The 21,756-nt window shown below is 36.5% G+C and overlaps 1 protein-coding gene across 1 annotated transcript in view; it reads right to left on the reverse strand.

Moving 5' to 3' along the window:
• Positions 1-18,282, reverse strand: part of LOC141649492 (uncharacterized) — a 38,617-nt gene extending 20,335 nt beyond the window's left edge. The window contains exon 1 of the mRNA XM_074458182.1: positions 17,732-18,282. Within this exon, the coding sequence (XP_074314283.1) occupies positions 17,732-18,250 (519 nt within the window). The 5' untranslated portion in view covers positions 18,251-18,282. The remainder of the gene's footprint in view (positions 1-17,731) is intronic.
• Between the last annotated feature and the right edge of the window lie 3,474 nt (positions 18,283-21,756).

Raw genomic sequence — 21,756 nt, forward strand, 5'->3', positions numbered from 1 at the left:
CGGGGCTTGAGAAAACATAGTTGAAAGCCTCGAGAATACTTCATGTGCATCACGAAACTTGACACATTGCCTTTGTAAAGCAAGATCAATTGAAAAAATCAAAACATTTTTAATTGCAGCGGATTCCTTTGTATAGCAGGTTATTTTAATTTTATTACAAATTGTATAATAGGATATTGTTATGTAATTTAATTATTAGTAATTAGATGAAGCATCCAAAGACGGAGTTTTCATGAAGACGGTGTTTTCGGAAAGGCGTTCCGAAATCCTAAAGAAGGAGGCCAATTTATGAAGACTCAAGGGACCAAGGAGTTGGTTTCTGAAGTGTAATATTTTTAGTTAATTAGATTAACTAGGTGGCCATATTTGGACTTGTTTGTTTTAATTCTTATATGCATTCATGTCAAATCGTCACTACATGTTTTATTTTTGTTGTTATCTATTTAATCGTCTAGCATTCACTAATTTTGTTCACTTTGAAGGAAATGTAGATCTATATACATACTAACATACTCATATATGTCAAAATTAATTTGTCATAAAATTAAATACGGATTTTATGCATGCAAACAATATAAAAATAGAGGAGAAATCATGTCCTTACATTGGTGATTTCGGTTTAATGGGCACAAGAGAGATCACCTTTCTCTCTTGTTCTTGAGCTTTTCCTTATGGATGAACCAAGATCCAAGTGTAGGATCTCTCCCTAAGCTTTATACCCAAGGCTTTCTCTTAATTCAAATTAATATTATAAGTACTAGTATAATATTAATCTAGTAGAAAATTGACCCAAAATATTATAAACACATAAATATTTCGGTATTATGGAGGGAGAAGAAGAGAGCTTTTTATCTCTCTAGAAATCTTAATTTTTGGATGATAGAATGAATGAATACACTAAAACATTTTAGTGTTATTAGGTAAAAATTATAGAAAAAATCATGATGGGTTTTGTCTTCTCAAAACCGTGTAAGAGGAGGGATTTTGGGGAGCCAATGCATGAAAAAATTGTTCTTCACAATAAACAATAGGCTTGCATGGCTAGTGACTAGGGTAATCATCATGCCTTCCACTAATTACAATCAACATATAATTAGCATAAAAACCCTCTAATTTTCAGCCCACTTGATAATATGGATTCCATATTATTTTTGTCAATTGTCAATATGTCACATGTCATATGTGACATAAATTTGTTATGTATTTTTAACATATTAAAAATCAACGTATTAATAAAAATACGTCACATACAAAATCGACTTAGTAATTTCATAATTACTTGTGCCAGAATATTTTACCATTTATAAATCACAACAGATTGTATTTATAATAATTCATTCAATTTAATTGTTACATTAAACAATTATTTCATCCGAGTAATTATACAATTCAATTACTCAGACCGTATCTCATTTAATCACATTTCAATTTGATACGTAAATTTTACTTCCAAAAATCGTCCGTCAATTTTCAAGTAATTTAATTAACTCGTAACGTTATACGATTAATTAAATAATCAATTAAGAGTGTTGCCCTATATGTATGACCTAGGGGTCAATCGATCACCTGCTTGTCACACGACAAAGTAATGTCAAACTCTAGTCACCAATCATTACCGATATATGTTGACCGGTTGACAAGAACAATATTACTTCCCAATTGTATTCTATATAATGAGTTTTAAACATGTGATCATCATGATCAACAGTCGTGATCGCATTATTGTCGGAGGACACATATTCCAACAATCTCCCACTTGTCCTCGACAAGTGTGTGTCACCAATTCTCTTGTCCTATTACTATCTCCCACTCAATGCAAGGTGTCTTTCAGGTCGTACTTGCAAGTGATCATATCGAGAGTGGTTTCCTCGATCTGGAGAATAACTGATTGACCGGACTTATCTATCATAGATACTTTCCGAGCGTGGCCACGCATTTCCAGTTCATTACTCCTCGAGTGGCCCTGAGATATTGTTATAACCCTGACTAGGGGTGGACAATTCCTATCGCACTCATTCCCTTCGACTAGCCACACCATCATAACCCAAAATATGCCCATTTGACCCCATTTACGAAGGTCGTAGTAACACAAATCAAAGTTAATCAAATCGTGCCATCTTAGGTGAATAGTCTTTAGTCAAAAGAATCGACTCATTTGAATACTATAGTAGCTCTCGCCACGACCAGGCTATATAAATTTGCCATAACTCTATAAGCGGTCATTAGGCCCGACAAAATGTTCCTAATGATCGCCTATGTGATCGACTAGTCATCTCACATGACTCTATGGCATTTGAACTTGCCATCAATCGCATCACACTCTAGTCACTTCGAGACGTCACCTCATACAAGTAACTATGGGCAAAAACAATGTTAATCCATGTTCACTTTAACGGGGTTCAATTGTCTCTACAACCCGTTTGGATATAACAATGTACAAGGTGAGTTAATAATAACTCAAACGACAAATGTCGACATCACACTCGGGTAGTCAATATCATATTACAACCTTGTGATGTATATCGTAAGTGTAAACACTTATTGATTGCAATAGAAGTTTAACATGCCATGTGTCCATGTGTTCAAACTTCTTACACTTGCAATTTCCTTTACATTCATGTTCTCTCTCATATCATGAATCTTACCAAGTACACATCAAGGTTCCCGACCTTGGTTTTGGTTCTTTAACTTGAAAGAACTTTCTTCTCGATTATCTCATAACGAACGAATTTGTGATGAATGATATAACTTGTACTGATCAAGTACTCCATCCACACACAATGCACTAGGTATACGTTTTGTAGAATCTTGTAACAATTGACAAGATTATTTAGCTCAGTACTTCTCACAAGTCCTAGCTTAACTAGGAAAGATTGATTTTTGAATAACCTCTTATTTAACCAAGCATCATTCCAAAAACTTCTCATTTCTCTTTCTAGGCTTGAAAGAATTGGGATTCTCATAAATCCTCATATGTGCTCGGATTTTTTACAATATGTGCAACCTCTTATCACATAATGGAGTATTCCGTCAAACACCGAAATCGCTCATCGGATTCTTCTTGAGAATACATGACGTTTCTATTATGGCTTACCATCCATCATCATGCTCTTATGCATATGATTCATAATTGGACATGTACATGATTATTCTAATGGCGGAAACATTAGTTACTAATAATCATGAGATCAACCGTTCATAGGTTCAATGAACGACCATGACTGCTAATGGCAATTCCATTTTCATCTACATGAATAACCTATGTGAATGTTGATACGATGTGTATCTCTTAATACTAATCCAACATCCCTTGATGTAATTGGATTCATCATAGTCCATTTTCATCCAGAATTGAAAACTCAAAAGCTTCTTTATGAAAGAAGGTATTAGCTCGTCATTCTTTAATGAGTAATGAGTTTTATACATTCAAGGATGATAGCTCCCACTATATTCCATGTCTTCACATGAGAATTTCCTAACTCCCACTCAATTTTACACATTTCGAAATTGACTTCTCAATCGAAATTTATTCAAGATTTGAAATATAAATTTCATTGCCAAGTTATTAGGATAAAACCATATATGTTCCATCATATCCTTTCAAAATACCTATTTTGAAGTGGTCTCATCTCAACCTTACGCAAAGAGATTTTAAATCTCCAACACACTCATGTCATAATGATGTGTAGTAATGTCATTATTCAAATATAAACAATATCTAGAATACGTCCTTCGCAAATACCCTTTTGGAAGGAGGTTTAACCATTTCATAGCGAGGTTAAGTAATGACATTTGCGTGGTTAAAACTTTGGTCATTGAAGATATCGGTATATCAATCTTTGCAACTCGATCATGACTAGTATGTTACTATGATTCATTTAGGCTCTTAAGTAAATCTCAAGGTTGAAACTATTGGTCAAATGTTTCATGAACTTAGTCAAAAACTTGTTAAGACTTTACATTAGTCATTTTTCTTCCAAAACTTTCTTTTTGTCTCCTCGTGTAGTTATCTTGAGAATAATCTCTTATGATTACTACACTTGGTCTCTTTAGTCATATAGAACTAACTTGAGACCATAGATCTCATCTATTCGGCATACTATGTAAATAAATATACCTTTATTCAAATCATTCTCTCTTGTGTAGATCTTCATATACACAAGTACACAATTTTATCTTGCCTTGTGTGTTGTGTCCTCATTTTTCTCCCACTCTATATTTAGAATAAATACACTAAACATTCAAAGATAGCATATGAGACACAAATTAATGATGTTGAAGTATAAGGAGAACTATCTCATAGATAGACTAATAGTTATTGATTTTATATGTGTACTTGGTGATTGACATTCCTTTAAGAGAGTTCATAGACTAAAAAATCGGTTCATAAATGATCATACACAAGCCTTAAGCATGTGGACATATAATGAAACCCGTCATTATATTTGTCTATTAGATCACTTTAAGTGACTAATCTTATGTTTCAAAGTGCAAGCATTTAAAGATGAATTTTAGAACATGAAAGGATAAATGATAAAGCGGGTGACTTGGGTTGCAAACCAAGTCACCATCATCCAAAATACAAACCATTATCCAAAATACCTTTCCATGTCGAACACGGAAACTTAAAGTTCTAAAATCCAAAATATAACTTAAAATAAGACAATGAAAAGCAAAGCTCCAGAAAAGCTATCCTTAGCTTCTCCATGGTTTCTTATGCTTGCTTTTCCTTTCCTTTGTCTTTGCTTGGTGGAGGCCCTATTTACAATAAAAAGGGAGATACATTATCACAAACTTTGCATCATAATACCATAGTTGAATTAGAAACATAAAAGAAGGATAGTCATTTACCTACTGGAGTGATCTTTCCAGTTTTGATATCACGAAGGTATTTGGAACAATTCCTTTTCCAATGTCCCATGCCATTACAATAATGGCATTTATCAAGAGGACCCTTCTTGACTTTTGAGGTGCTAGCTTCACAAGACTTAGCTTTGGTGAATGTGGGAGCTTGCTTCTTGCCCTTTCTCCCATTCTTCTTGAACTTCCCCTTACTTTTAGTGCTTATGTTAAGCACATCCTTGGGAGGGTTCACATTTAACCCCATGTTCCTCTCGGCTTGCACAAGTAACTTGTGCAACTCCTCAAGAGACACATCCTTGTCTTGCATGTTGAAATTCACCCGGAATTGCACATATGCCTAGACTTTGGACAAGGAGTGTAGAATCCTATCTACGATGAGTTCTTTGGGGATTTCAACCTTTTGAATTTTCAAGGTCTCGACAAGCTCCATGAGTTTGAGCACATGAGGGCTAACCTTTTGGCCCTCTTTGAAGTCGAGATCAAAGAATGCCGCGGCCGCCTCATATTGGACGATCCGCGGAGTTTGTGAAAACATGGTCACAAGTTTGGAGTATATCTCATTAGCATTGCCCATTTTAAAGGCTCTCCTTTGGAGGTCCGCCTCCATCGCAAATATCAAGACATTTTTCATTGCGGCGGACTCCTTTTGGTAAGCCTCATATGCTTCCCTAGTGGCCGCGGTGGACCTAGTGGAGGGTTCGGGTGGAGAGGCCTCGGTAAGGTAACGAAGCTTGTCGTCACCTTCGGCGGCTAATTTGAGTTGGGCATCCCATTCGGAGAAATTTGACCCATTCTTTTCAAGTTTACATCGATCCATAAAGGATCGGAGCCAAGACGAACTAGCGAGAGGTGTAGCATTAGGAGTTGGTGTTGGTGTTGCCATTTGTTATGAAAAAGAAGTGGTCTACAAAACAAAATATAAGGAGTAAAACAATTGTCGTTTTAATAATACTCGTAAAAATGTATGATTTAAACAAGTTTTATGCATTTTTCTAGTGACCTCTACCCAAGTAGATAAATGATTCCAAGACCCAAATTCATATCGACTTAGGCACGGTGGGGCCGATACATCCTTTATCAATATAACTCGGTGAATTAACGTTTAATCGATTCTACTTTTAGAACTCTTGGTCGATAATATTACATTAACAATTTTCTTTAGCCCAAAACACATTCGACAAGGGCACGGTGGGGCCGATACATCCCTTATCAAAAACTTTTGTTGAGTTCAATCCAAATTTCGAATAAATGTGTCCATGATCCAAACCCACATTAACTTGGGCACGGTGTGGCCGATACATCCCTTATCAACATGAATTCGGTGGATTAACATTCATCACCCACTTCCCCTACGTAACAAGGTTTGTACCCCGGTGGGGCCGAGCGCACTCCCTCGCGAAATAGGTTTTCATGGTTTCTACTATTTGGTAAGGCTATGTCTCAATTAATTGTTTTAGCGAGAGGTCATGTCAATTTATTATCTATCACGTTTTAAGTGAACTAAAGCGGTGAACTACGATAATTGTAATTGACACGGTCGATAAACTCGATAAAATGACAATGCATGTTTAGTTATGGCGATTTAGCGATGCATGTGACATAAAATAAAATGCAAGCAAAAATAAATAAATCCTAGTATGGCCTTTCCTAAAATAGAAAAACTATTTAACTATTACATATTCGGAAACCAACTCCATTGGTCCCTTGAACTTCGGTTGTGGCACGCATCTCGAGGTAACACCGTCTTTATGTATCGCCATTCTTGAAGAAATCCGTCTTTTGGAACTCCGGAATGAATAAAATTACATAATTTCCTATTATACATTTGTAACTAAAATAAAATAAATCTATTAAATTACAAAACGGTGATACGAGATCACAATAAAATTACAACCGAATCGATATTCCCATACATTTTGGGAAATACCAATTAAAATCTAAGGCCATACTAAGTAAAATTACATAATTCAAAAAATTACATAAATTAAAATTATGACAATCATAAAGAAAATGCAGCATTATAATATGTATGAACATGCTCAATTTTATGCTAAATCGCCTTTAATTAGCCAATATCGTATATTACTCGGTTTTTACGGATTTGCGTGATTTCAACATTTTATAATCACAAAAATACATAAACTCATATTTATGCATAAGTTTATTACCCTAACCTCTTAGGACTCAAAATTTAGTCTTCACTAATAATTTGACCATAATTAACCCATATTTTATAAAATTGTTCATAAATGGACCAAAAATTACAAAAATAAGCTATTAAACTTCAAATAAATCACAAAATTTCAAATAAATTCAAAATTTGAAATTTAAACTCATGAACATTCTGGAAAAATACCATGACACTCATAATGTTCAAAAACTTAGGTTAAAAATTTCGAAATTTTTCCGGAAAAACAATGTTGCGGTTTATCGATTTTAACTAAAAAAAATCATAAAAACTTGGAAAAATATTTTCATTAACTTTTCAATTTTAGATCTGAAAAATATAATAAAATGCAACATTAGACGTTTTTCCTAAGTCATAGATTATGTTTTATTAATTTTTCACTAATAATGTCACTATTTATGCTATTTTTCTTCAAAAATCTATAAATCATGCAAAAAGACTTCTTTATAGCCAATTATTTTACACACATCTTGTAAAATTGCATGTGACAACATATTAATTTGCTATGACCAGATTCGAAATTTAACTCATATTAACCTATTTGTCACTTAAATCCGAATTTAATAATGAAAAATTCATTTTTCGAGCATAACAAGTCCAAAAATTATGAAAATTTACAGGTTATCTCAAAATAATATATGTGACAACATATCCAAAAATCAACTTAAAATTAGAAGTATAGCTAATTTTAGACCAAAAATGACATTTTTACTTATAAAATCATATTTAAATGCCATTATTGTAAAATATGAACAATAAAAATCCGTAAAATTAACCAAAATATCCTAAAACATTTTAGGACCAGAAATATTAACATGCATGGATTAAATTCGTGATATATCATAATAACACAAATTTTACAAGTTTTATTTGTTATTCTTATAACTCGGAAAAACTTTTAACCGATTTGCATGCAAACAACCGTGGCTCATGATACCGATTGAAGGAAATGTAGATCTATATACATACTAACATGCTCATATATGTCAAAATTAATTTGTCATAAAATTAAATACGGATTTTATGCATGCAAACAATATAAAAATAGAGGAGAAATCATGTCCTTACATTGGTGATTTCGGTTTAATGGGCACAAGAGAGATCACCTTTCTCTCTTGTTCTTGAGCTTTTCCTTATGGATGAACCAAGATCCAAGTGTAGGATCTCTCCCTAAGCTTTATACCCAAGGCTTTCTCTTAATTCAAATTAATATTATAAGTACTAGTATAATATTAATCTAGTAGAAAATTGACCCAAAATATTATAAACACATAAATATTTCGGTATTATGGAGGGAGTAGAAGAGAGCTTTTTATCTCTCTAGAAATCTTAATTTTTGGATGATAGAATGAATGAATACACTAAAACATTTTAGTGTTATTAGGTAAAAATTATAGAAAAAATCATGATGGGTTTTGTCTTCTCAAAACCGTGTAAGAGGAGGGATTTTGGGGAGCCAATGCATGAAAAAAATTGTTCTTCACAATAAACAATAGGCTTGCATGGCTAGTGACTAGGGTAATCATCATGCCCTCCACTAATTACAATCAACATATAATTAGCATAAAAACCCTCTAATTTTCGGCCCACTTGATAATATGGATTCCATATTATTTTTGTCAATTGTCAATATGTCACATGTCATATGTGACATAAATTTGTTATGTATTTTTAACATATTAAAAATCAACGTATTAATAAAAATACGTCACATACAAAATCGACCTAGTAATTTCATAATTACTTGTGCCAGAATATTTTACCATTTATAAATCACAACAGATTGTATTTATAATAATTCATTCAATTTAATTGTTACATTAAACAATTATTTCATCCGAGTAATTATACAATTCAATTACTCAGACCGTATCTCATTTAATCACATTTCAATTTGATACGTAAATTTTACTTCCAAAAATCGTCCGTCAATTTTCAAGTAATTTAATTAACTCGTAACGTTATACGATTAATTAAATAATCAGTTAAGAGTGTTGCCCTATAGGTATGACCTAGGGGGTCAACTGATCACCACCGTCATACGACAGTAATGTCAAACTCTAGTCAGCCAATCATTACCGATATATGTTGACCAGTTGACAGTCACAATATTACTTCCCAATTGTATTCTATATAATGAGTTTTAAACATGTGATCATCATGATCAACAGTCGTGATCGCATTATTGTCGGAGGACACATATTCCAACACACTTAAAGGTGATAGACAATTAAATTGATAAGATCTCTCACATTTGATTAAAATTGAGATTAAGCCTTACCAAATAATAGCACCTATGAATCCCTTCTTCATTAGAGGTAGGTTCAGATCACCGAGGTACACTCTTTTTAAGTTGGGTAAGTAGGGTAATAAAAGTTATTACGCGTGAAAATTGGTTGGACTCAACGGGATAAATATGAGTTGAATCGGTCCACCGTGCCCATATTTATTCTGGGGCTAAAAGATAGATTTTAAGAAAATCCGTCAACCAAGAGTTCTAGTAGTAGAATCAGTCAAAATGTTGACTCACCAAATTTATATAAATATGGGTTGAATCGGTCCACCGTGCCCGTGTTTATATAAAATTGGATCTTGGAATCATTTATATAATTCAGTGGGAGATCATTATATAAATGGGAACTTGTTAAATAGTTTCACGAGTTAAATATTTCTATACGATAAATGTTAATCTTTCTTTTATTTCCTTTGTAGTAATCACGATGATTTCTACTAGTGAAACCGTCACCATAGCTAGAGATTCATGGCTACGTTCTTTTATGGACAAATATGTTTTAAAAGCCGACGGTAGTAATTTTAAAGATTGGGAGGAACAACTTCGATTAGCTGCCGCAGGTGATGGCAAATTACGCTACCTTGTCGATCCCTCTCCCCCTTCGCCTAGTACTAGGGCCACTGCCGATGTAAGGGAGGCTTTTTCAAATTATCAAAAGGATATTAGCATTGAGTCAAGAAGCCTATTTCGATAAGATTCTTGATTGATTCAATATGAAAAACTCCAAGAGAGGTTTTCTACCTATGGGCAGTGGGATCACTTTGAGTAAGACAAAGTGTCCTACTGAGCCTAAGGATATTGAACGCATGAAATTGATTCCTTATGCTTCCGCTGTTGGATCGATCATGTATGCTATGATGTGTTCTCGTCCTAACGTCTCGTATGCTTTGAGTATGACGAGTCGTTTTCTGAAAACTCCAGGTGAGAGTCACTGGATAGCCGTCAAGAATATTCTAAAGTATTTGAGAAGGACTAAAGATTCATTCTTAGTGTTTGGAGGAGAATCTGAATTACGTATAAAAGTTTATACGGATGCCAGTTTCCAAACCGATAGGGATGATTTGAAATCCCAGGCTGGTTTTATCTTTTGTTGAACGGAGGGGCGGTTTGCTGGAGAAGTTTCAACGAGTCTGTGACGGCTGATTCTACAACGAAAGCTGAGTACATTGCAGCCTCTGAAGCTGCAAAGGAAGTTGTTTGGATTAGGCAATTTTTAGAGGGAAAGAAGGTAGTTCCAACCGCCGAGGATCCTATCACTTTGTATTGTGATAACAGTGGGGCTATTTTTCAAGCAAAAAAGCCCAAGTCTAGTAACAAGTCTAGACATGTACTTAGGAAATTTCATGTAATTAGAGATTTAATCGAAAGGAAAGAAATTACAGTTTGTAAGGTTGGGACAGCTGACAACATCGCTGATCCTTTAACCAAACCTTTGTCTCAAGCTAAACATGATTGTCATGTAGTTTCAATGGGGTTGAGACGAATGCCAGAACTTTTGTAAATTATATGATATGTAATAATCAAAATATTGTATTTATTATTCCATATATGATAATTGTATTTATCGTTATATTCAGTTTAATGTCTTAATTTATATACTTTGTTTTCTCCAAATAGGTTATAAAGACAATGTCGAACCCTATTAAGTGAACTGGATTAACATTGTATTTTGTCCCTAGTTACTTAATGAGGTGACGTCTCAGAGTGACTAGATTGTAAGGCGATAGATGACGGGTTCGACTGTTATATGGTCATAGTGATGATTGGTCGATTACATAGGCAAATTGTGAGACAATTTGTCGGACAGTGACCGTTTATAGAGTCCTTTTGTTGCTAGGTCGTGGCGAGGATTTCTATTTATTCCTTCGAGTCAATTCTTTAGACTGGTGACTATTTGTCTGAGTTGGTACGGTTTTTCGGTGGCTTTGGTTTTTGTTCTAGGTCGCACCGTAAAAGGAGGCCGATGAGCATTTACTGGGTCATTGTGATCTGTATCGAATGAAGAAAATAGGTCAACGGGATTGTCCTTTTAAGTCATATTTTATCTCAAGGCCACTCGAGGAGAGATGACTGTGAATGCGTGGCCACGCTCGGATGAGATCTATAGTAGATTATCCGGTCAGACAGTCATTCTCCTGATCGAGGAATCCACTTTATGATATGATCACGTGCAAGAACGACCTGAAAGACATCTTCCATTGAGTGGAGATATTATTGGACAAGAGAATTGGTAACGCACACTTGTGTCAGGCAAGTGGGAGATTGTTGGAGTAGTGTCCTCCACAATGAGTGCATTTACATATTAAATCTCGTAAAATGAATATCAGGGATTTTTCTTTTTATTAATCAGCTAGTCATCATTATTCGGTAATGATTTGCTGACTAGAGTTTGACATTACTGTCGTGTGACGGTAGTGATCAGCTGATCCCTTTAGGTCACACTTATAGGATGACGCCCAAATAGAATAAATTAATTGTTTGTATAAGATACGAATAATTAATTCCTTGTATTTTTTGACTTTTAATTAGTCACGTAAATGTATTATTTGATGACGGGTTACGAACTCGGGACAAGGAGATTTATTATTTAATTATGTGATATTTAAATAATAAATGATTAGAATTTATTAATTAATTGTTAATTAACTAATTTTATACGATATGTGTATATGTTTTGAGGTAGAATCAATTAGCTATTATATTTTACAAGAGGTTGTAAAATTAGCTAAATGTGTTAATATTGACACATTGTATGTTGATAAAACGGTCTTATGATTACTTAATAGTTAAGTAATTATTGATAGTTAATTTATATTATTTAAGTGTTAAATAAGTAAATTAATATTTACTTATCTAAGATAATTAAATATACGACTTATAAGCATTTGTGGGGCAAATGTCGAAAACCAAAATGGGGTCGGTTTTTTGAGGACATACAAGTGTCCTTTGTAGTGGATTTTCCACTAAGGATTGTTCCCAATATTCCCCACCACGATCTGATCGTAATGCTTTAATCTTCTTATTTAATTGGTTGTCTACTTCATTCTGAAACTCTTTGAACTTATCAAAAGCTTCACTTTTATACCTCATTAAGTAGATATACCCATATCTACTCATATTATCGGTAAAAGTAATGAAATAGTCATAATTACCTCTATCAGTGACTGTCATTGGACCACATACATCGGTATGTATTAAACCCAATAACTCACTAGCTCGAGATCCTTTTCCTAGAAAAGGTGAACGAGTCATCTTGCCAAGAAGAATAGATTCGCATGTACCAAATGATTCGAAACCAAAAGGTTTAATTACACCAGTCGACACTAGTCTTTTAATGTGCTTCTCGTTGATGTGTCCTTATCGACAATGCCATAAATAAGATAGATCGGTATCACCAGTTTTGAGTCTTTTATTATCTAAATGATAAACATCGTTGCAGGTATCTAGAATATAAATACCATTGATTGAAATAGCTTGGCTATATACAATCCCATTAAGGGAAAAAGTACAACACTTGTCTTTAATTAAAAAAGAAAATCCTTCAGTGTCTAACACGGATACGGATATTATATTTCTAGATAGCGTTGGTACAAATTAACAATTATTAAGATGCAACTGCATTCCTGAAGCTAAACTAAGTACATAAGTTCCTACTGAGACGGCAGCTACTTTAGACCCGTTTCCCATTCGGAGATCGACATCACCCTTGTTTAGCTTTCTTATGCTTTTTAGGCTCTGCAAATAATTACACAAGTGAGAACCACAACCAGTATCTAATACCCAAGTTGTATTTGAAGCATAATTTATGTCTATCATAAAAGATTTGGTTGAGAAATTACATGTCGGCTTCACAACGCCAGCTTTTATGTCATCCAGGTACTTTGTAAAATTACGTCTCTAATGTCCCTTGTTATTACAATAATTACAAGTATCTTTAAGAGGATTACCCTTTATAGGTTTTGGCTTAGTAGAGCAATTCGCAATTGCTTTACCTTTGCCCTCCACCTGAACGGGCTTCTTACCTGCGTTCCTCTTAAACTAATTCTTCCCCTTCACGTTAATTGCAAGCACATCTTTCCTTGTACTCCCACTCAATCCCATGTCATTCTCTGCTTGCACAAAGGCAATGTGTGTATTATAATTATGTGATATTTAAATAATAAATGATTAGAATTTATTAATTAATTGTTAATTAACTAATTTTATACAATATGTGTATATGTTTTGAGGTAGAATCAATTAGCTATTAAATTTTACAAGAGGTTGTAAAATTAGCTAAATGGGTTAATATTGACACATTGTTATTATTTATCATAACATGTTGATAAAACGGTCTTATGATTACTTAATAGTTAAGTAATTTGGTATCATAACATATAAAAGAGATGGTTTAATACCATCTCATTTATATTTTGCTTTGCATGCATGTAGAATTAGACCATATTAAATTAATTTATAATTTTAATATCATAAGATGAGTATTAACATGGTCTAAATAACTAACAAGTGGCCTAAAATTAATTTGTAATTTTGATATCATAAGATGAGTATTAATTTGGTCTAAATAACTAACAAGTGGTATCAGAGCAAAATATAAAAGAGATGGTATTAATCCATCTTAAGACAAAAATTCCATACATTGTTATAAGGCAAAATGGGCACAACTCAAGGACTCCTTCCTTGATGTTGTTCTTGTGCTAATGCAATAAGGATGATCCTCCAACACCTTAATTACCAAAGTAGGTAATCTCCTAAGGTGGCACTCAAGATAAACCCAAAATACTACTAAAATACTAACTAGGTAAATGTAGTAGTAACCTTGTTTATTTGTATATTTGATATACTAATTAATATTATTACCTTGATAATATTATTAGTTTACTTTTATATGTGTTTATTGTAAAAGGATGAACAAAATAAGAAGAAAAATATGGTCTATTGATGGTGTATATGAACCATCCACAACAAGCACACAAAGACCAATTTTTCTTCAAATTTCCAACATTAGAAATGATGGAAGGACTTAGGTATATATAGGCATGCAAATGTATACAATTAACATACAAATGCTAGTGGGAAATGCCAACCTTTTCCACTCACAATGAGTGTATTAGTAGTGTATAAAAATTTGTCCAAATGGTCCCCTCCGGGTCCATTTCAATTTTCGACATTTGCCCCACAAATACTTATAAGTCTTATATTTAATTATCTGACATAATTAAATATTAATTTGATTATTTAACACTTAAATAATATAAATTAACTACCAATGACTACTTAACTATTAAGTAATCATAAGACCATTTTATCAACATATAATGTGTCAATATTATCCTAATTAGCTAATTTTACAACCTCTTGTAAAATATAAATAGCTAATTAATTCCACCTCAAAACATATACACATATCGCATAAAATTAATTAATTAACAATTAATTAATAAATTCTAAATTATTAATTTATTACTTAAATATCACATAATTAAATAATAAATCTTCTCTGCCCGAGTTCGTAACCCGTCATCAAATTATACTTTCACGTGACTAATTAAAAGTCAAATAATACAAGGAATTAATTATCTCGTATCTCATACAAAAAATTAATTCATTCTATTTGGGCGTCATCTTATAGGTGTGACCTAACGGGATCAGCTGATCACCGCCATCACACGACAGTAATGTCAAACTCTAGTCAGCCAATCATTACCGATTAACGATGACCAGCTGACAAATAAAAAGATAAATCCCTGATATTCCTTTTACGAGATTTATTATATAAACCCACTTATTGTGGAGGACACTACTCCAACACATATATGAGTAGGAGCGATAATAAAGAACAACATAAAACAATGAAATAGTAGGAAAAACAAACATTCATCGTTATATAAAAACATTTAAGCATGTTTTAGCATTTATATAATGACCTCTACCCAACTATTATAAATGATCCCGAGATCCAAATTCATATCAACTGGGCACGGTGAGCCGATTCATCCCTAATCAATATAACTCGGTGGATTAACTCTTTAATCGATTCTACTTCTAGAACTCTCGGTCGATAAAATTACTTTAATATTTATCTTTAGCCCGGAACACATGCGACTACGGTCACGAATACTTCCATTGAGCTCAATCCAAATTTCGATGTAGTAACAATTTACCACCCACTTACCCAACGTAACAAGTTTAGCACCCCGGTGGGCCGAGCCTACTTTCTTATGAAATTGGGATTCATGGTTCTACTATTTGGTTAGGCTAATTCTCAATTATTATTCAGTGAGAGGTCTTGTCAATTTATTATCTATCTCGTTTTAAGTGAACTAAAGCGGTGAACAAGCGATAATTATAATTGACACGGTCGATGATTCGATAAAATATGATATACATGTGTAGTTATGGCGATTTGGCTATGCAAGCAAACATATAAAACAAATGCAAAGCAAAACAATAAAATCCTACTATGGCTTTCCTAAAATAGTAAATCTAATAAACTATTTACAAATTCGGAAACCAACTCCTTGGTCCCTTGAACTTCATTTGGCACGCACTCCGAGGCAACACCGTCTTTGTTGGAACGCCTTTCCGAATGGCACCGTCTTCAAAGAACTCCGGGATAAATAAATTACATAGCTTTTGTACTTTATACATTACAAAAACAAAAACAAAAATAAAAATAAAAGTGATACGAGATCAAATTAATTGCAACCGAATCGGTATTCCCATTCATTTCGGGAAATATCAATTAAAAACTAAGGCCATACTAAGTACAAATTACATGTAACACCCCCTCATACCAAGGTGCCTTACCAGGACCACCCTACCATGAAAGTGCGTTACCATCTCGGTTTCCCGAGGTTAGTATATACCAAAGCGTCTGAATTGAGCATCATTATTAAAGTAATGTAAAATGCAAAGTTTACAATATCCAAAACCAAATACTGTCTAACAAAATACAACTTCAAGGTCTTAACAATAAAAGAAAACTCGCTAAGACTCAGACGGTGATGCTATGACTCGTGGTGGCAAATCTCCCAAGATAATCCCCAAGCTCTCACTAGCAAAACCTGTCAAGCCTGCTCACCATCCCCGAATGGATCACCGCAGATTCCACAAACAACAACGGGGTCAGTATTATGCAACAAACAAGACAAACAAATGCAATACTCGTCTGATCATCATCAACTCCCAATCACCCAAGCTCACATAGTAACCGACTACACACTAAAGTGTGTAGCCCTGCCAGATTACCCATCGCAACAGGTAATCCTCGCCGCCAGTGGGTGACCGCAGCCGATCCCACCTAGTCCAGCTCCTCAACGAGCGACAACGATCCCTGTCCCTTAATGTGCACATCCCCTCCCGTGGCGGGTTCCACGGAGGGCGAACTAGGGTGTGAAGCCACTCCCGCAAGTTACTCCACCACAATCACTATCACATGACATTACTGTCATCTCGATCCCCTCACACCAACACTGTCACAAAACCTTCATTCTACGATGATCAATAGACGACGATAATTACAACAACAAGTCATGTAAAGCACAGTAAACTGAGTAGGGAAACCCTACCTTAGCAATCACAGCAGTATGCAACACGGACAATCAAAAAGGCTCCTCTACGAAGTCTTCTCCTATACAATGATCATACAACACAATTACACTTTGTACAATTCCCAACATCCCCTTCCCATATAAATGTACAGTAACCCAAAAAGATGCAATAATTACAACGATAGAACTTACCAACAGTGTAACGAGAACTTAACGCAAGAACCACGACGATTATCCACACAATGACGCTACGGAATGCTTAAGAGGAGGATTAGGGAATGATTTGGGTGTGATTAGGTTAACGTAGAAATGATAAAGCTTTTGAAAATGATATTAGAAACTGACGCGGTTGTATAAAATACCCTAAACATTCCCTAATCAAACCGTCGAAATAACACTCCGCCAAACCGGACACTCGGTCGAGTAAGTGCATACTCGGCCGAGTGTCCAATACTCGGTCGAGTATTCACTATACTCGGCCGAGTATTCCTCGGCAGAACCAAAATAACACGCACTCAGAGCACTACTCGGCCGAGTAGGCTCTACTCGGTCGAGTAGGCTCCAAAGAGAATCCGTAGTGTTACAATCTTTCCCCCTAAAAAGAACTTCGTCCCGAAGTTCACACTCTACTACACAAGCAAGCACAACACTATGTCACACGACTATGACAATCACATGAGACAACTCCAAGGAACTATACAAGCATCACAACAAGTTACCCCAAACGCATCTCCCGACTCGAGCCAAATAAAGAAAAGAAACCACAAAACACCATCGCGACCATCTCCTACCCGCCTAAAAAGATAACGGTTACGTCCCCGTAACCAAACATACCTGATCAAAAAGGTTAGGAAAACGTTCTCGCATAGCTTCCTCAGGTTCCCATGTGGCTTCCTCCACATTATGATTAGACCAAAGGACCTTGAGTAAGACCGTCTCACCATTCCGGGTCTTACGAACCTTGCGATCAAGAATTTCTTTAGGAATCTCGGCATAGGACAAGGATTCATCAAGTTCGATGTTCTCCATCTCGAGGATGTGCGACGGATCACTCACATATTTCCGGAGTTGAGACACATGAAAAACATTGTGCACTCTATCCAAAGCTGGTGGTAAAGCTAACCTGTAGGCTACCTCGCCAACACGGTCCAGAATTTCATAAGGACCTATAAACTTTTGGCTTAGCTTACCCTTTTTCCCAAACCTCATAACACCTCGCATAGGTGACACTTTCAAAAGCACCTTGTCACCTACCGCGAACTCAATGTCCCTGCGGTGTAAGTCGGCGTAGCTCTTCTGACGATCTTGAGCTGCTCTCATCTTTTGGCGAATCAACTGGATTTGCTCAACCATATCTTGAACCAATTGTGGCCCTAAAACCACTGTCTCGGAACTATCATCCCAACAAACTGGACTTCGGCATTTCCGGCCATACAAAGTTTCAAAAGGTGCCATCCCAATGCTTGTATGATAACTATTATTGTATGAAAACTCGATCAAATCAAGTCTGTCTTCCCAACTGCCTCCAAAGTCCATAACACATGCCCTTAGCATGTCTTCTAAGGTCTTGATGGTCCGTTTCGACCGACCATCGGTTTCCGGATGAAAAGTGTACTCATCTTCAGCGTTGTACCAAAGAACTCTTGCAGTTCTTGCCAAAACTTTGATATGAACCTCGCATCACGATCGAAAACAATATCTTTCGGAATACCATGTAACCGAACCACATGCTTTCTGTAACCCAATGCCAGCTGCATCTTAGACCAAGTATCCTTCATGGGGACGAAATGGGCTGATTTGGTTAACCGATCCACAATCACCCAAATCATGTTGTTACTTTGTTGTGACCTAGGTAAACCCACAATAAAGTCCATGGAGATCGACTCCCACTTCCACTCGGGCACTGTCAGAGACTGAATCTTACCTTGAGGTCTCCTTTGTTCACCTTTGACCCTTTGGCAAGTCAAACATCTAGCCACAAACTCAGCTACATCTCTCTTTATGTTCGGCCACCAAAAAGTCTTCTTAAGGTCTCTGTAAAGCTTGTCACCACCCGGGTGAACTGAATAAGGAGTGCAATGAGCCTCTGACAAGATCATTCTCCTTACCTCTTCATCATCAGGAACACACCATCTCCCATCAAAACGAACACTCCCATCTGGATGTATAGAGAACCTGGAAGCTGCTCCACTCTCTACCTTAGACTTCCACTCCTGGATCTTAGGATCAAGCTCTTGCTTGCTTTTGATGTTTTCATACAACTCTGGCTCGATCGTCAAATCCCCGATGGTATTCCCCTCTCGAATCATAAAGATCCCCAATCTAGACATCTCATCTCTCAACTTCAGCAAGGACATAGATGTACACAGCGATTGAACGCTCTTCCTACTCAAAGCATCTGCGACAACATTAGCTTTACCCTCGTGATAGATGATCTCCATATCATAATCTCCAATCAGCTCCATCCACCGCCTCTGTCGCATGTTAAGCTCCTTCTGAGTGTATATATACTTTAGACTCTTATGATCGAGAGAACACCTTAAAAGTTGCGCCATAAAGGTAGTGCCTCCAAATCTTAAGAGCGAACACAATCGCACCCGACTCCAAATCATAAGTAGGGTAATTCTCCTCATATTGCTTCAACTGCCTCGAAGCATAAGCTATCACTTTCCCTCCCTGCATCAAAACACAACCTAGACCGTTCTTTGAAGCGTCGGTATAGACCTCAAAGTTCTCACAACCCTCTGGCAAGGCTAGGATAGGAGCTGTGGTCAAGCGTTCTTTTAAGGTCTCAAACGCCGTTTCACAACTCTCATCCCAAACAAATCTGACTTCCCTCCTCATCAAGGATGTCATAGGCCGTGCTATGGTAGAGAAATCTTTCACAAATCTCCTGTAGTAGCCAGCAAGGCCTAAGAAACTCCGAATCTCAGCAACATTCTTCGGCGATTCCCACTTGGTAACGGCCTCAATCTTACTAGGATCCACAGATACCCCCTTCTTGGATATTACATGGCCTAGAAAAGCCACTTCCTCTAACCAGAACTCACACTTGGATAACTTGGCATAGAGCTGATTTTCTCTCAAAGTCTGCAAAACTATCCTCAAGTGCTCTTCGTGCTCTTCCTTAGTCTTGGAATAAACTAGGATATCGTCGATGAAAACAACCACAAACCTATCCAAAAACGGTGTGAAGATCCGGTTCATCAAATCCATAAAAGCTGCTGGCGCATTGGTCAACCCAAAAGGCATCACTACATACTCGTAGTGACCATAACGAGATCGGAACGCTGTTTTAGGAATGTCCTTATCCGCTATCCTCAGTTGATGATACCCCGACCTCAGATCAATCTTAGAGAACACACCAGCTCCACTTAGCTGATCGAACAAATCGTCAATCCTTGGCAACGGATACTTATTCTTCACTGTAACCCGATTGAGCTCTCTGTAATCAATGCACAATCTCATACTCCCATCTTTCTTCTTTACAAAAAGAACTGGAGCTCCCCACGGTGACACGCTAGGCCTGATATAACCCTTGTCTAACAACTCATGTATCTGCTTCTTCAACTCAGCCAACTCTTTGGGTGACATACGATAAGGTGCTTTGGATATAGGACTCGTTCCCGGCTTAAGCTCCACGCTGAAATCGACATCCCTCTTGGGAGGCAAACTCGGTATTTCCTCAGGAAATACATCTTCAAATTCTTTCACCACGGAAATCTCAGAAGTTGTCGGCGGCTCTACTCGGTGATCTCTCACATGACAAAGAATTAAGGGACACTTCTTCCTTAAACATGACTTTAAAGTCATAACCGCTATAAACCTACACTTAGGCCTTATCACAAACCCTCTATAGGACACCTTAACACCCTTGGGACCCTTTAAAGACACTCTCTTTTGTCTACAATCTATCCTGGCGTCATACCTACCTAGCCAATCCATTCCGACAATCACCTCAAACCCATCCTTAGGAAACTCTAACGGGTTCTTGGTAAATCTACCCCTCCAATCACCATAGATATACCCTTATATAACTTGAGACACGACACAGACTCCCCCGAAGGTATGAACACATCATCTTTTACAACCTCAAACTGTCCCAAACCCATAGACATAGCATGACTTTTAGACACAAAAGAATGTGTAGCCCCGGAATCAAACCAAACAAAGGACGGTACATTATTAACAAGAAAGGTACCGGTAACTAAATGAGCATCATCTTGTGCTTCCTGCTTATCCATCATGAAGAGCTTTCCACTATTCTTCTGTCCTCCACCCTGAACTGAAGCATTGGAGGTACTTGGCTTAGCTGCCGAATCCTGGGTGACACTGTTATTCTGGCGCTGATAAGATCCACCACCACCGAGGTTGTAACCGCCCTGGTTACCCTGTCCACCTCTATTGCCCCATGAACCTCCCGGTCGGTTGCTAGCAAAACTCTGAGTCGGCCCCTGAGAGAAATTTCCTGATCGAGCTCCTGAACCATTGCCGGGCTTGTAGCTCGTGCATTCCCGCCTTTTGTGGCCTATCCCACCACAGTTGAAACACGTAAGGTTGGTGTTGTCACTCACAGCCCGACCTCCATTCTTTCCCCAACCACGAGAACCTCCAGAGAAACCAGCTCCACTAGAGAAAGCCTTGGCATGATTGAAATTCCCTTTCTTGTTGGTTGGCTGATTGTTGTTCCCACTATCAGCCTTCCTCTTTTCATGTGATCCTCTCCTCGATCTCCCTTGAGAGATCCACCATTCTCTCAGCTTGACCCGCTCTCAGATACACTTCCTTGAGGTCAGTAGCAACCCCAGCCGGCATACGACTCACGATCTTAGCAGACAAACCCCTCTCAAATCGGAGAG

Source organism: Silene latifolia, chromosome 3, assembly GCF_048544455.1.
Source record: "Silene latifolia isolate original U9 population chromosome 3, ASM4854445v1, whole genome shotgun sequence".
Classification (NCBI taxonomy): Eukaryota; Viridiplantae; Streptophyta; class Magnoliopsida; order Caryophyllales; family Caryophyllaceae; genus Silene; species Silene latifolia.